This window comes from Python bivittatus, unplaced genomic scaffold (assembly GCF_059951505.1).
Source record: "Python bivittatus isolate LINGU-HERP-01145 unplaced genomic scaffold, Pbiv_v1 ctg000430_np1212, whole genome shotgun sequence".
Classification (NCBI taxonomy): Eukaryota; Metazoa; Chordata; class Lepidosauria; order Squamata; family Pythonidae; genus Python; species Python bivittatus.
The window spans coordinates 6,355,422-6,373,168 of record NW_028277071.1 but is presented as its reverse complement, the minus strand read 5'-3'; the positions used below and the strand labels follow the sequence as shown (position 1 = coordinate 6,373,168).

The 17,747-nt window shown below is 41.8% G+C and overlaps 1 protein-coding gene across 1 annotated transcript; it reads right to left on the bottom strand.

Annotated features, from left to right (window-relative positions):
- Positions 1-1,438: 1,438 nt before the first annotated feature.
- On the bottom strand, positions 1,439-16,781 carry METTL17 (methyltransferase like 17). Its single transcript, XM_007441968.4, has 14 exons — positions 16,648-16,781; positions 15,073-15,226; positions 14,492-14,653; positions 12,262-12,352; positions 11,640-11,721; positions 10,398-10,471; positions 9,824-9,918; positions 8,656-8,726; positions 7,475-7,582; positions 6,016-6,084; positions 5,426-5,467; positions 4,892-4,984; positions 2,626-2,810; positions 1,439-2,495 (listed from the first exon to the last, which is right to left on the bottom strand). Exons 1-14 carry the CDS (start codon positions 16,714-16,716, stop codon positions 2,339-2,341), a joined length of 1,452 nt encoding a protein of 483 aa, XP_007442030.2. The 5' UTR covers positions 16,717-16,781; the 3' UTR covers positions 1,439-2,338.
- Positions 16,782-17,747: the final 966 nt, after the last annotated feature.

Sequence of the window (17,747 nt, the reverse complement as noted above, 5' to 3'; positions counted from 1 at the left end):
GAGCATAACATTTTAGAAAAGCAAATGCAATTACAAAAGTTGATATTATATCCCAGGGGTTACTGAGGGGGGGACTAGGGGGATGGACCTCAGTTTAACAACCCCCCATCAGAGCCCTTCAACTATCAAAAAATGGTAATTTTTGTGATCAAAGGATTGCGAAAGAAAAAGCTAACCTTAGCCTCATTTAACCCATGTCAGTTAGTTTTAATTAAAGTTAAAGCTAACTTAAATCAAACTATAGTTTTTATAATTTAGTTCAATTTTTTGTTTTTTGTTTTGGTCGTCCTATGCCATCAAGTACTTGAAATGGCATAGGACACACTCAAGAGCTGCCCAGGTTAAGAATGAAATCCTGGACGAGATAGGTATCCTGCATGATCTGACCAAGCTGTTTTTACGTTCTACAATGTCAAACGCTCTCCGGCCAGCAATTCTGGGAGTTGAAGTCCACACCTTAAAAGTTGCCAGGTTTGAAAAACACTGACCTAGATAATTCATTCTCAGTAAGAGGGACTAAAGTCAACCCCGTTGACTTCAGCAGGCCTTTTAACAGCATTGGTATCACAGAGCAACAGTTGGACACACTACATAACTACCCGCATCATTGAGCAGAACCTGCATCCTCTTCTGATTAGGAAGCAGGACTTCCAACTTCTCCCTGTTGGCATGCAAATCTAACTGCTAAAAAGCATGAGGCAGCCAGATTTGGACTTCGAGAACAATGGATGGGAATCGGAATCAGGCATGGAGCACTAGAGAGTCGGGTGATAAAATCTTCTTTAACATGATTTGTGTGGCTTGGAAGTAATTTGGGAATGGGGGGGGGGGTAGAAAAGGTTTAATAGAGCATGTTGGTGGCCCAACTAAAAGATCACTCAGGTTGATGGGATTGGGCTGGGAGCCCAGGATTCCATGACAAAGCCTGCTGAAATTTGTGGGGCTTTTCACTCACTGCAGAAATGCAGGCAGGATTTCCGACACACTCTGGAGGGAGCAGTGGTGTCCTCAGAAGAGAAGCCAAAGGTACCATCTCCATTTGAGACAGAAAGATTCAACCAGCTAGGCTGAACAAGCAGCAATGGCAGCAAAATATCCACAACTTATTTTGTCAATAACACTGTTGTTACAACAGCCCTCTGGGTGTGTGCATGTGTGCAGGAGAGCTTATTTAAAGAACAACGAAAACTATTGTGCCCAAATCTTTCTCCCTAAGCAACCAATCCCAACCTGCCTATGTTAATTGTTCTCCAATTTCCTCCCTAACTTCAACCTACTCAATATCTTTTCGAGCTGGGATTAAAGTGGTCATAAACACACACCCTTTTGCATTTGCTTGAAGCCAAAGCTGTCCTCCCACTCCCTCTTCACTCAGGCTCTCCAAACCCACCTTATTGGAATACAACTCCTGAGCTCCCCTTGAAAAAAACAAGTTGGGAAACACTTGCTCTTTTCATTTAGCCAAACAGACAGGAAGGCAGAACAAGGAAACAACCACCAGAATCAACCTAAGCTTTTGAAACTGCTCATCAGCCTTTCCATGTAATCCAAAATTGGTTAGGAGACATATTTGTGGGTTTCAGTACACCCAGTGTCAGAACAGATAAATACTATGCTGATACCTGTAATTCTGGCTTCTACTAATTTCCCAGGGAGGATATTGTTTTACTATATTATTTCTTATGTAACACATTCTTTTCATATGTGAAACTGTTTCTAAGCTAATTTTTATCACCCTGTGCTAAACTAGTTTGTAGTAGATGATGTTTTAAAGGAAGAGAAGATTTGAATATTCCACCTCCAACCCAAATGTCAGGAAGAGATACATGGAGCGTAGCTCTGCCACCCACATGTCCTCCAGGCCTTTATCAGTCCCAACTAGCTTTCATAGCCAAGGACTAGAGTTGGAATCTGTAATCCAAATTCTTTGTAGGGCACAAGGCTGAAGAAGCAGACTACAGGATTTGTCTTTGGGTGTGTCTTGGAGCATGTATAGCAGATTGAGACTGACCACCATCACAATCACAACTACTTAAGTCTCTGGAGGCCCGATGTGGCTTGCTATGACATCAAAGAGAAAAAGAGCTGAATTAAATCCAATGCATCAGTAGCCAAAGTTGCTCCAAGAAAATCAGCATTATCCATGGAAAATGGATTGGGGTGTACCACAATTTGATCCTCTTGATTATATAGGCATTGCCAAGCAGAAGGCCTAAAAAACTTGGGTCTATGGCTCCAAATAGTATATGGAATTCAGATTCTAGAGACCAGGAATCTGAGATAGACATCCTGTCTGGATACCAAAAGGAAGCACAGAGGTATATCGGAAGGGACCTCATCAACTCAGATCCTGGGAAGGAGCAGTATTAACTTTTTGAGTAGTGTTTATCTGGCCTTCCAGGGTTGATTTGTCCTCCAAAATGGATTTGCTATCTGGAGTCAAAATAGGAAGCCGATCTCCACAATGACTGTTCCGGGCACATCGATAGAGATCCCTGCAAGGAGCAAAGACAGGTGATGACCCCAGGGCCACATTCATGGACAGAGGCCTCATTCTTAACCCTTGATCCAGGGAACCAGAGCCTGGATCTAGTGCTCCCTGTGCCTTCAAGAGGAATCTAGTACCTGCTATGTTTCTTTGATGTCACAACAGCATGTTGGAGGGTGCCATCAGCACAGCAGAGGTGCACGTGGACGTGGCGTTTGCGGCAAAGGACAGGTTGGGTGACACGAGGCCAAGGTTCCATCAACTTCCCTGATCCTCGGCACAGGATCAAGAAAGAAAATCTCTCGGTTTTCTGTGGAGGATTCTGGAGACACACACACAGGACAGAGTGATCTTAGAAAGTTCTGTTCTCTCCTCACAGCCCAGGCAAGGAAAACTAGCAGAAACAGACTGACACACTGATTGATGATGTTATCTTTTCTTCCAATAGGTCCACAAATCCATCAGGAGACAACAACATATTACTTCTAATTGAAATTGGCTGGAATGTAAACTCTGGGAAAAAAGGAAGTGGGGGTGGGGTAGGAAAGCCCCCAGAAAGTTTGACTCCCATCTGTAAGCCAACAAAGAGATATCATCTGGCCTTGGGATGCATAGAACCTTTAGAAATTCTAATAGTGCTCTCTCACTTCTTTCTTCCCAAGGTTTGTACATAATCTTCAGTATATTATATGAGAGACTTACAGAGAACCACAACTCTCCAGGTTCCCAGCCAGGATAGCTTACATTGCAAGGGAACTGTAACTCAATCCATCTAGGTTAGGGAAAGCTGAATTAAGAACCCCATGATCTTTTTTTTTTTCATTTATAGGGGTGCAAAATGGTGCAATTTGGCTCCAAAATGTTGGTTTTCCTTAGGAATAGGCTGAAGTGTGATTCTTCTGGGTTGGGTTCATGAACATGTTTCCATAAGTGCATGAACTACTCCTAGGGGCTCACATTGGCCCAGTCCAGCAGCAGAAACAAAGATACATGTAGTCCTTGCTCAGCAACCACTCGTTGTTTGAAGCTATGACAGCACTGAATGAGGAGACTTACGGCCAGTCCTCAAAGTTACAGCTGTCTCAGTGTGCCTGCAGTCACATGATCGTGATTGAGGTGTTTGGCAACAGGCACACAATTACGACAATTGCAGCATCCCACAGTCATGTGATTGCTATTTTGGACCTTCATTGCGGCTTCTGACAAGCAAAGTCAGTGGGGAAGCCAACAGGAAATAGTTGCTGTCACATGACATCGCACTTAATGATCGTGTGTGATTCATTTAACAACCACAACTGGAACTGTCAGAACTGCTGTTGTAGGTTGGCACGGTCATGTAAGTTTTTAGTTTTACAACCACATGGCTTAGTGATGGAGTTCCTGATCCCAATTATGGGAGTTAACTGAGGACTACCTGTATTACAGAGCAAGATCATTGTTTTTAAATCTCTCTATACGTTAGGGATAACTACTGATTACACTTCATTTTTTAAAAAACTTTTTTCTTTTTGGTAGTCTCCTTTATTTACTTTGCCTACACTTGAATTGCCTTTCTTGCTGCAGAATCCCACATGCTTACTCAGAGGTTGTGCTCTCATGACACACTAAACCCTAACCCCAGTCTTAATCCCAAGACAGAACACAAATGCTCTATCTAGACAACATGCAATTCCTAAACAAATAAACCATATTATGGCTTAACATGATTCACCCAACGTGGTAAGACCACGCCTGGGTTTCCCACAATACTCTGAACCAAAACTTTCCTACCCCATTTTATCTTAATCTTGCATCTTCTGAAAATCCAGCCTGTCCATTCAAACAGGAGCATGTTATCTTTTTCCATCTTTCATGTAGTCTTAAAGTTGTACTCCAGTGGGAGGGTTGTAAACCAAAGTGGAAAGGACCAGAACAAAAACTAATTTTGGTTTAAGTTAAATAAAATACAGCTAATACCACTATTTCCCACATATTTCATAATCTTACCTCTTCATAAGTAAATTACAATTTGGGGTGGAACTGAGGGCTGCACGGGTCATGTGGCAATGCCAAGTGATGCCAGAAACTGAACACATACTACTGTCTGCTCTACCCTGGTGCTTTGAATTCCTCCCAGTCCATGTTGTTCAAATAAGTCCTACATAATATCAAGTGTTTATTGTGACTGCTCTGTTCTGAGATGCTCCAAACATTTCTGTAGATGGGTCCCCACTGTCCCGTAAGGATGCTATAAGCACAATGCAAAGAAATGGAGAGAAGAGACAAGCCTGATTTGGCCTGCTCAGAGCCCTGCTAGTTCACTCACATATCTGTTGTAGTATCCAGGAGAGTGAAATTCATTCAGCACACAGGTTCATCACCCCACCTCTTCTCAAGGGAAGGCAAGCAGGCAGGCAGACTTACCCAACGGAGAGGCAGGGGTTGATACTGCTGGAGGAAATTGCATGGCAAAGGACTACCCAGCAACAAGCGAGGGCAGGGCAAATGGTGTGGGCACTAGACAAGTATAAGAGAGAAGTCAGTTACTGTGATGTTCTGGTAACCCTGAGCCCTTGATGAATACAGAAATCCTCTTCAGCGCTTCATCACGCAAGATATGTTTACACCATTTCTGCTCCTGCTCACAGACCAAGTGTTGCATTGGTATGCTTTCTCCCACCATCAACATCTCTTCATCTTCAGGGGTGCAAGTATCCAAAAACAGTAGTTTAAGCGCTGATCAAAAGCCAGGATCTGCATGTTTTCTGGGCTCACAATCAAAGATCTGGTTCAGAGTCAGAAAACCAGGAATTTTGGCTTAGGAAACCCCTAGAAGTATTTACACAAGGGCACAACAAGAATTGCTTGGAGTCCAACACAGCAGACTTTCAGATAAAATGTTTTTACTTTCTAACGTAGCTTTGGTAAATGCAGCTCTGGATAGATTTCAGTACTTACCGGAGCAAAAACATGAGCTGCTTGGTTTACTTTATCTGTGTCCTGAGAACAAAATGAAAAAGGCTTAATCAATAAAAATGGTGACTTCCACACTTTTCCATAACCTTAACGTGGAGGCTCAAAGCTCATGATGAGTGATTTTTAAGTGCTGCTACAACCTATCCAGAGCCTGGAGGATAAACAGAGACAGAAACAAAACCAATTATTTGGGGCGGGGGAATCCTGAAAGCTCACACCTTACACATGTTTTAGAACAGAGGCCACCCTTCCTGCAATCACAATTAGGGGAGGAGAGAAGAATCCATTCCCTGCTTAATTAAACCAGATTTTGAGAACCTGTGTAAACATGTACGTTTTAAGGAATGGAGCGGTTGAATTATACCTGTAATGTTTGTGGGAGAGAACCAAGATCCAGATACATACTCATTAATTGTATCCCTGCTTTCAAAGAAACTTGGTGAACCACATAAAATTATCCCCAACTTAAGAACCATCTAATGTGACATCTGATGTGTTATCTTTCCTTCACCATCACTTTGTAACTTTTCCCCTCATTTAAGCAGGCCATTAACTGAAGAAAGGTGACTCACCTTCAAAACAACGTCTCGGGCCTCCATGAGCATCCGATGGCCTTCCTTGGTTCCATTTTCAACCAGAACCTGGAAAAGGAGATAAAGGAGGGAGAAAAACCACTCTGGCCTGCAGACCAAAAGCTACTCAGGTTGTCATTCCAGCTGTTAACTCTTCCTTCTATGCAAAATCTGCCCTTTCTTCAAGTACTGAGAAGACTCTTTCCTCCATGCAGTATAAGGCTGGATACCACTGCTTCCTACCTCTTTGGAGAAAGGCAGAGCGGGTGTGAGGGGTGGAGGATGTTGATTCCCTGTTCCAATATTATCCAGGCCTTACAAAGGATAAATGAAATCCTTGTGTCACGTGTGAATCTGTTCTAACAAGAAACAGGACTCCAGTAACATGGAAACAAGGTTCAGAGGAGGGCAACTAAGAGGATCAAGGGGCTGGAACAGCTCCCCTATGAGGAAAGGTTGCGACATTTGGGGCTTTTTAGTCTAGAAAGGAGGGGGGACATAACGGAGGTATACAAAATTACACATGGTATGGATAAAGTGGACAAGGAGCAGCTCTTTTCAGTTTCTCAAAATACTAGAACCAGAGGTCACCCAATGAAATTGAAACCTGAAATAAGCAGGACAAAAGGATTGTTTTTTAACTCATGTAATTAAACTTTGGAATTCATTACAAGATGTGGTGCTGGCTACCAGATTGGCTAGTTTCAAAAATGGGTTGGACTGTTTTTGGAAATCATGGGGATCAACAGCCATTAGCCTTGGTGGCACGGTGACTGTCTCTGAAGGCCATCTTCTGGGAGACTAGTGGGCTTCCTTGTGCGGTTGGTGGACCACTGTGAGAACAGACTGCTGGACCAGACGGGCCAGGGTCCGATCCAGCGGGGCAATGTTTATGTACTTCAGGGAAATGGGGTATTGATTTTATTTATATAAAGGCATCATCGTATGGGAAGAGAGTGGAAGAATTTCACTAAAGTGTTTTCCTATCGGTCCCTAGTGTACCCATGTCTTCTGTTGTTCAGCACAAATATATTCACTTCCATTATGGGACATGGCATTCAAGTGTGAGCAAGAAACACTGCCCTTATCACTTTGGTTTTCAAGAACATCACGTCATAAATATAAAGGGGGAGCTGCTATCACTACATAGCCAATGCCCCTGCCCTCAATCTGACCTTCCTGTAAGTTAACTTCCAGGCAGCAGCGACAGCAATGGCATGGAGATCAACCACAGTCTAAGGAATGATGGCCAACTTTCTTGCAGCCCACAGCACTCAGCAGAATGTGAAAAGAGCACTTGGGAGAGAGATGGAGCCCACAGGCTGCCATCTCTCAATCCAGAAAAGTCATCAAAAGAGCATTTAATATGAACCAGGGAAAGTTTCAAGGCGGAGCAGAGAGTAAACATCTCGCATCAGCTGACTGAATCCGTCCATGCAATCCAGGGCACGTTCCTTACCAGAAAGTTGTTGGTTCTCTTCCAGAGATTTTGCACTGTCGCCACTCTCTGAGCATAACTTGGCAGATCGTTGAGAGAGAAAGCGGATACTGTGAGATCAAATGTCATCTGTGGGGGCGGGGGAGGAATGAGAATGGAAATGAATGTAGACTCTGATTACAAATTCTGTCTGAGAAAACATATGGTAGATATCTGAGACCGTGGCTTGGGGAAAGCAAGGTTAAAATCTAGGTTCAAATAAGCCATACTCTCTTCATTGATATATCTCACAGACCTATTGTGAGGATCCAATGAAGGGGCAGGGAGAAGGCCTACATCCACTATCCTTAGCAAATTAAAGGAAAGGTAGAACAAATACATTAGGAGGGTCTTCCTAATAAGAGCCAAAACTACTCATTTTATCACTTTTGCTGGGGAATTCTGGGAGTTGAGTCCACACATCTTAAAAGTTGCCAAGTTTGAAAAACTCTGCTGTGGATCGTTAGGAAAAGCATCCTAATCTGAGGAAATGTACAACAGTAAAATAATTACTAATTTTCCTTTTTACAACAGTAAAATAATTACTAATTTTCCTTTTTACAACAGTAAAATAATTACTAATTTCCCTTTTCCTTTCCCATAATTCACTGAAGAGCATGCCATTGGACTGTATGCCTTAAATCGTCCTTCCAGGCCCTTCCAACTGTGCAATTATACACACACACACAAATAATTGTAGATATATTTATTTATTTAAAATATTTATATGGCTGCCCATCTTAAAACCAAAACTCTCAACCAAAGGATGAAACAATCATACAGATGGTAAAAACAGAAAACAATAAAACTAGAAACGGAAAAGCTAGTGCCACAACCAAATTTTCACAGTGCTTGCTGTATAGATATAGATATATATCTAATATTTTCTAATACTATAGTAAAACTTTACAGCCTATAAATTAATGCCCCCAAAGTAGATCAGTTTCAATCACTAAGCCACACTGGAATCCAGCCAGGTGGAGATTTTAAATAAGTCAGGGAAGGAAATTCTTGTAAGGCTGCAGAAAGATTTCACAGAGAAAAGCTGCACTAAAAATCCCCAAGTCAGAGATCAACAGGGACCTCGAGGGTTGGCATGGTATGTTCATCAGGTCTATAGGGACCCAACCTCTTTTGAATGCAGCTGTTCAAGTTGTGTTTACCTTCGGCCCAACAGGGAAAAACTGCCTGAAGTAGACACCAGGAAAGCAGAGCTCCTGGGATTCAGAGTAGCCTAGGAAGAAAACAGGCAACAGGTAAAACCACAGGGAAAGGGGTTTATTAATGGGAGAGAGGTGGAAATCCAACAGGTGATCCTGAAGGAGATACAGGGAAACCACAACTGAAAGAGGTGCAAGTTTAAGTGGAGCAAACCAGTATGACATCTCAACCAAGAAGAATGTTAGTTTCCAATTCTACCAAGGAAAATACTTTCTACTGAAGACCCATCATAATAAGCTTAAATTTGGCATCGATCAACGAAGAAGAAACACTTTTTGAATCCTCAAGGCTGGAAGCTCATGACAGCCTTGGAAGAGCCTGTAAAATACCATGATGGTTCACACCAGATTTCCAGTGGTTAGACAGGGTCTAGACTAGCATCATGCTTGCCTGTATCCCACCCAAGTCTAGTAGAAAGCAGAATTACATAGAACAGGAAACCAAGCTTTAATATATATACCATATATAATATGGCAATATGTAATATACACAGCTTTTGCTAGCATATGAACTACAGAGTTTTCTATGCTCTGCAGAAACACAAGACATGTATATGAACTTTCCAGTTTAATGCTATGGACTCTGCTCTTTTCTTCCACTAAGTTTGCAACGAACTACAATATTACATATTCCTGGTGGAAGCTGACATGGTAGACAGCTCCCAACTAAGGATAAAACCAAAACCCAGAAACAGTCCTGCAGGAAGTATCTGTATCCAAGGAAAGACTATGATCTAGTTGTGCTAACCTATGGGTGTATATTATTATTGATTAATTAGTACATGCCACCTGACTCCCAGCAACTCTGGGCAGTATATGTGGGTTTTGTTTTTGTAAGGAGACACATTTCCTCACGAGTTTTCCCCAGTCACAAAGACAAAGTGTTCACTGCACCATAAACACCGTTGCTCTGGGATATCTCTTCCAAAAAGTAATGCAAACATTTAGGAGTACGATTGTCAGGAAGAGAACAGAGTGATGAACCACCACCTTTGGGGCACAATTCAAAGGGAAGCTTCTCTCCAGTCTAAAAACAAGAAAACCTTTTTTGTTGGACTAAGCCTCACGCTGAGAAAGTAAAATACTGTACTCATCTTCCTCCCCACCTCACCTCTCATCAGCTTTTCTGCCAAGGCCAGCATGGAAGCAGAGCAATCAACATTCATGTATTCTTTCAAGCTTTCCCCCCAGATGCTGTGGGCTGCCCTAAAGTGTAAAAAGAAGAAAGTAATATCTATATGAAGACATGTTTCCACTCTTCTCCCCTCTGCCCCATGCCGGGTTCAGGATGAAAGCTACTTCTGTCACAAGCATATAGCTTTTTCGCAGGCCTTGTGCTCCCCTCTGACAATGACCACCAAGATCTGGCTGCAGAATTTCCTCCATTTTGGAGGTACTTCCACATGTGACCGTCTTTAAAAATGATGGGAAGCTCTGTTGCTAGGATGCCACCACGTAAGAAAACTAGGAACCCTAACTCTAAACCTGCTCTGTTCACATCTGCAATGGCTGGCTTTGCAGCATTCAACCCCTCTAAAAATATTACATGGAAGCCACCGCTAACAAAAGGTCGCCTTCCCCTCTCCTTCCCCTGATGTAGGGACTTACTCCCTCCACTAAGGAGATAAGCCTCACTGTTGCTGTTGGGGAGAAAGGCAATTTCTCCCTCCCAAGGGGATTCTTACCAGCTGACAGCACCGGTACCCGAACCAAAATCCAGCAAAGTTTTGGGCTGGAAGTCTGGGACTCGCTTCTGGATCTAAAGGGAGCAAAATTGCACAGAAAAAGGGGATACTTTCACAGTTTGGAAGAACAGTATAATATTTGTCATACTTAGTAAGCTAAGACATGATTCTAAAAATGACCTTATGCTTTAAGTCTTGCAGAGATGCTACAAATGAGTTCATCTCCCCTCACATTCAAAGGAAGAGGGGCTGCTGCAGTAAAGGCCCCGTTCGTATCATCCCAATTTCAACTGCCAAAAACAAGCACACACAGCAAAGGGCAGGCTACCTGATTCTCAGGTCAAAAACGGCCATATCTTGGGGTTTCTGGATCTTACACCTGCTATACAGGAACTGACCCCTTTCCTATCACATTTCCACAGCTAAACTCGGTTCTGGCACACAAATACTTGTTTCAGTAACAATTTTGGCTTATCCTATAAAATTATTGGGGACGCGGTGGCGCAGCGGCTTAATGACGCTGAAAGTTGCCGGCCAGAAATGGTCGATGCTTCAGCGGTTCGAGTCCAGCCTTCGCGCTAAACAGGGTGAGCTCCTGTTTCCTCCCCAGTTCCTGTCAACCCAACAGTTCGAAAACTTATGTGAGTAGATAAATGGGGACTCTCACTCCGGTGGGAGGAAAAATGCTGGCGGCGCCTTGCAAAAAAAAGGAGTTGGGAGCAGTTGCTGGTAAGCGTGAAAAACCGCGTGCGCCCGAAAAGGGCACGAAGCAACGGAAACCCCGCCTCCTGCGCTCGCCAGCTGGGCTCTGCCCTAGGAAGGAGCCTCTGGCAAACCACTTCCGAAAAACAGTTGCCTTGAAAACTGCAAGGACTCGTCCAAGCAGTCACTGCAGGGTCAGCAATGACTGAGCACAGACAAAAAATAAATAAATAAATAAATAAATAAATAAAATTATTAATACTGAAGAATGCAGTTCCAGCATTTGATAAACACCAGTTGCATCCTAAAAATATCCACCCTTTCTTTCCAAAAAGGAAGCCCAGGATGAGACATTAACATTGAGCAAAAACTCAAATCTAAAAAGTGACAGCATTCTAAGGCTTGCGTATCTCCACGCTCCCTCCATGAAGCCCTGCTCTGAGTGACCCAGAGGACAATGGGTTGTTTGCTGGCAATTATTCCCAGTCCTCCCTACATCATCTTGCCCACTGCTCTCCAAAAGCGACAGCCACAACTTACTTCATGGAAAGCTCGGCTCACTGCCGCAAAGATTGCATCCATCCGGGCGGCCATGTATAGAAAACTGAGCTCTTCAGTGTAACTTGAGAAAGAAATAATGCAGCCTCGGTCAGTACAGGAACAGAAAGATACAAAACCACCATCTTCCCCCCAGCTAGACAAAAGTCACCTAAGGCCATGAGAACAGGCAGCATAAAATGGAGGTAAATCAAATAAAATAAAGCCAAAATGTTTCTACAAACAAACATGCAGACATTTACAAGAGCACACAATGAAAAGATCCATGTAGCTCCCATCCTGAGAGTTAAAAACTCGGCTTTTCTCCCAGGCCTTGGGGTACAGTGCTTGTGGAGCCCCTCCCACTTTTGTTCCATGGTACATAGAAGAGATTTGTATTTTTTTTAAGTGTAAACTGCCAAAAGTTCTTCTGAAATCAGGCAGCCTCTAAATCATCACCATGATCATCACACCACCACCACCACCACCACCAATAACAACGCTCATAGGAAGGGGCTATGTGAAAAGAAAAGCTAACAGGTCTTTATGATTCAAAGAAATTAAAATGAGAAGGTTCAGCTGAGTCTTCCTCCAGAAACCAGAGTCGTGGGTTCTAGACACTCACTTTAATTCTTCCCAGTGGTAAGTCGTTTTACGAATAGCAGTCAAGACTTCTTTCTTCAGCTTCTTCTCCCCACTTTCACATGGAGGTACATCTTACAGAAAAATGTGAGAAAGTGTACAGGGATTATTGTTGCAATTGTTACATTTTTATCCCACCTTTCCTCAAGGAGGACAATGTGGCATACATCACTGTTCAGCCCCTTACCAGTTTATCTACACAATCAGCCCTGAGAGGTGGGATCAGCTAAGACACAGTGATCACCCCAAGATGATTCAGCTCACGTCACTGGCAGGACAGGGAGATTTGAGCTTTTGGAGAAAATCTGATTGAAAAATCAACTTTCCTACAGAATTTATTTTTATTTATTTGCTAGAGTCATGTCCCACCTTTCCTCCAGGGGCTCAGTAATTCCGTAAGATAGGATCGGCTGAGAGATAGAAACTGGCCTAAAATCCCCACTTATTTTGTCAAAGTGAGGAAAAACCTGAACCTGACTTGCTCCACTTCTAATCCAACATTTTAGCCATTACACCATCTTGACATTTAAAAATAATTCCCCAAACCCACACCACTTAAAACCAGGTCACCGCCACCGAGCAAGAAATGGGTCTTAATAGCTAGATTATCTGTGCTCACCAAAAAGCTTTCCATACACTTGGGTGTATCAAGAATTCAAAGGATTAAGGAACACATATCCGTCAATGAAAATAACCAATATGTGACTCTGCACATTTATCCAGAAACAATGCGTACAGGTTTGTAAATAAATGCAAAAGTTATAGATGAGATTCACTGCCATAGGAAATTGGGAGGGCTGCTAAAAAGAGCAGTGGAATCAGAATCAAATGAACAGTTCTTGTCTTCTGAATGCAATGCTAAGAATGAACCTCAGATATGAAGTTGAGGAACAAGCAAAACACGAGGAAGTGGTATTCTTCTAAACCATGTTAGCATCTTTGACAGATATTGCCTGTGGATGTAGGACAGGACAGGGTGGCAACATGGTGCTTGCAGATTCCAAGGTGGCCATTGCTTCCTGTTGCCCAATAAATATTAAAACCATTCTGTTTGGTTAAACATTACACAGTGGTTGAAACCTTGCAAGTGTGTCAAACCTTGTGAGATTCTGGCAATCTCAATATCTCACATGAAAATGCCCATGTCTCTTGTAAAATCTTAGAATAAGTTTATTAAAATATGTTTAAATAACATTGGGCCATTACAGAAGAGAAGGCTGCCAGTTCCTGGATTACCAGTTTAAACCTGTATGGTAATTATTAAGTTTTTAATTTCACACTTTAAAAACATAACTAAACAATGAAGACTGTTTGATTCTAAATTGAAAATTAAGAATTAAAAAAAATTAAATACCCTTATGCAAGCCAAAAAATAAGGCTGTTTATTACCTCTGTTAAAAACATTTATACATGAATAATTCCTTATGAAGTACATCTGCATAAATACATAGTAATTCTGAAGTGACATGGAGACTTAAGAATGTGCATTTTTCTTCTGCAAGAACGTAAAAGTAAAAGGAGAAGACCTCTTTTAAAAAAGCAGTTCCCAAAAACCTTTAGCTCATAAGCACTCCCTATTTTTTGAAGTTTTTAAAATGATTTAGTTCTCCCTGATCAGTTAAGGTGACTTCCAATCCAATTAAAAAATAAATACTAGTTTAGCAGAGATATTATTCTTCTCCTTTATTCATTTTAGTGGCCCACTTAGAGGATATGGGAAAAATTAATCAACAATCTTTAGAAATTAATTCCACCATAAATTTATTATCTGTATTTTTCAAAATTTAGGAATCTTTGAAGCACAAGTCATTATAACTGGTAGTTAATAACAACAAAAAGAGAAAAGCTGTTTCTTTTTTCCCTTTTCACATTCTCTGAAAAAACATGGATCTTGAAGAATCGAGAATCATCGCCAATCTCTGAGCAGCGAGGCTAAAAAGAAAAACGTAGAGCAGAGTTTTAAGTTCTACGCAGATTCCTTCGCTTAAGGATGTCTATCGAAATTTGATCTCCATTCTTTCTTTAAATGAACATGTTTTCTATTTAAAATTAGTACATTTCTCCTTATGATGTCACATCTAACTATTTCCCAAGTTTTCCTTCTGTTCTCCCAACAATTTTTTTTTAACTATCCTGTATATTTCTGATATTTTATTTCAATAAAAATTAAAAAGATTGATTGTTCCTGTCCTCTCTCCACCATCCACACCCACCTTCACCCTTCTCCTGGGCAGGGACTTCTGCATCTTTCCTCAGCTTCTGTCCCAAGAGTTGGGCTTTTCTACGTAGATCCTTCAACTCTACCGGGCGTTTGCGGCTCCAGAGGTAGTTGCTAAAGGATTGGGACTTCTTCTCCAAATTGCGTATAGGGGATTCTGGGAGAAAGAATAAGACTCATGACAGAAACCAAAGAGCTCCATTGGGCTCTAAGACAGGTACGGAAGTTAAAAAGCATTCCAGAAAACAACGATAATCCATCTTATTGCTAAGAAAATTATATGGGTATATCCATGAAGCCATCAAGGAATTTTGCTCAACTTAAGAATATCTTTATGGAGGTTTTTGTGACTGCATTTTATCATATTCAAACACATCTGAATACATTTGGTATATCGTTAGAGATGTACTGCCTGAGAGGCAGCTGATCAAGATTTAAACGAAAGAATAGAGAAATAACACTCTCTAAACTGATAAATAAGCAGGATCACTGAATTCACACTAGCACTTTACGCAGTTCAAGCAGAACACAAGCTGATATACCCAAAGAGCCCCATCTTTAATGAGATTTACTCACGGGCCACCCAAAAGGAAACCGCTTCCACTAACTCAGGCGGAAGCTGCACACATTTGAGATGGAGGACGCCTGGGTGTTTTCGGTGAGGAACTTTGTCCAGAAAATTTGAAGCATTATCTATCTGAGAGATGTTGGGAACAATTGTCGCCAGCCTCTGAGCAGGGAGACAAAAAAGAAAAACGTAGAGCAGAGTTTTAAGATTTAATCTTAGGTAGGCAAATCCCCAAATGGCACAAAATCATTAAGGACTACAAGACAGACTCCAATGTTCTTTCTCGAGCGCAGCTCTCACAAGAATATGCAGGCTTTAATTTTCAGACTTTTCGTTGTATCATTGGGCACGCATATTAACTTCTTCTAGAATGGGAACAATTAAAGTTATTATTTGACACCTTTGAAATCACAGCAAGTAGTATATTTGATTCTAATTACGATCAGAATATAGCTGTGTTCCCTGCATTAAAGCCAGCTAGTCACATTGCTATGTTACTGGAAGAGAAGCTAAAGTTTGATTCTTGTTCTCATAAAAAATTGCCTTTCTGGAATAATTCTTACTTAACAGGCAAAAGAGTGGGGGAGGGGTGAAAAACTGGGGCTGAAAATAGAGTTAATACCTAAATCCACTTATTGTTAACCATTAAGATTTTGGAGGTTGTGAAAAGAATACCACCTCCCTAAAAACGCTGAATGGCAACATATTTAATTAAACCATTTACTACAGTCTTAATTTGGACCTGAAGCATTGGTGGTCTTGGAAATACCAATGATTTTATTATTTATGTCAAGTTATATAACCACCCATCTCAAATTCACGACTCTGTTCAGGGAATACCTATTAAAATCTATATAAAAACAGAGAACTATATAATATATTGAGCGTCTTAAAGGTTTTTTTTAAAAAGGGTTGTACCAACGATTCAGTTTCATCAACAACTGAAGAATCAAATGTAATATTAGACTACGATGGGAAACACCACATCAATTGTATGTGTGGCATGTGACTAACTCCAAAAGAAAGGGAACATGAGAACAAGGTTGCTTGCAGAAATATGAGATTAACATACTTAAGAGGAGCTCCTGCAGTTTTTCTTTAAATCATGAGCTCTTTATTGCCACCCTCGATATCATTCAGTCATGTATCTCTTGTTTAATAGAATACATTAATATCCCAACTTTTCTGTAAAAAGAATGGACGTGAACCAGACCTCCATGGCTGACCTGGGTTTCAAACTGGGGTCTCCCCACCTTTCAGCCTGGCACTTCCAAACCAGCACCTTCATTCAAGGATGGACTAAAACACCCATCACCCACAGCCACGCCTTACCTCACTACCTCATTCTGCGGTAGAAATAGCCGCATGGCGAATCCTACCTGTTTCCCTTAATGGTTTCTATCTATATAGCTCTAATTAATTTGGATTAAAAATCCCTGCTTTTCAATGAATTCGAATTATACACTGCTTCTCTTTAATCCGGATTAAAGCTCAGTGGAGCCCGCCCGCTCACCCCCTTCCCCGAGCAATTAATAACGTAGAAGGAACGAACACAGAGAAAGAGAAAAATAAAAAAGCCTCACTCTGAGTATTAAAAAAGGAGTAAAACCGGCGGGCGCGCACGCCCTCGGCAAATGTTTCACCGCCGCCATCTTCAGAAGGAACTTGCTGCTCGGCGCGCAGGCGCACTACTAGGCCCGCCCCTCTGAAGACCCCTCGCGGCCGCCACCTTGGGAAGGGATTGAAGAAAGATGCAGAAAAGCGCCTGCGCGTCTCTCTCTCTCTCTCTCTCTCTCCTGCTATCGCTACCTTGCTTCTTGTGGGGCAGCCCCAACGGCTGATTGGTTGTCGAACCACTTTTGCGTCATCAGAGCCCTTCCCCTGAGATCCCGCGGGCGGGTTGGTTTTCTTTTTTTTTTTTAAAGCTACGGCAAGGGAATTTATTTGCTTAAGCCAGTATTGTCCAAACTTGGCCACTTTAAGATGAGTGGACTTCAACTCCCAGAATTCCCCAGCCAGCATGGCTGGCTGGGAAATTCTGGGAATTGAAGTCCACTCATTTTAAAGTGGCCAAGTTTGGACAACACTAGCTTAAGGCTTTCTTTCTGATTTATTCATCCATTGGTTGACCCGATGCATGTGTACATGTAGCCAATGAGTTGTATTTATGGGAAGTGGGGGGGATGGTGAAAGGAGAGGATTTCAGGTTGCAAACCAGATTCGACCCTTCCTGCTTTCGAAAACAAGCTGTACCATCTGGTTTTTCAAAGTGGCTGCAAAACTCAGCAATCTGCACCCCATAAACGTTGGAGGAGGTTGATATAATCTGGAATTGCGCCGTGGACTCCACGGTTAATTGCACCGTGGAATCTACCCATACAATTAACTTAACAAGCAGCTACTTGAGTGAATGATTTATTTGCCAAGACTTAATCATCTCGAATTGAACAAAAACCACATCGTGACTTCTCAGATCATAAAAACAATCTATGACATGAGCAGTGTAGAATTTCTGGTATGTGCACACAGCTGTAAAAATAAGAGAGGTTTTTTCCCCCCAGTTACGCTTCCTATATTAACTGAGCCTTCTCAGAAAGAAAGAAAAAAAGAGAGATTCTAATCATCTCTGTTATTTTGCTTTATCAAAGATGCAAGCAAAACTGTGCTAAAGGCTCACTGCAAT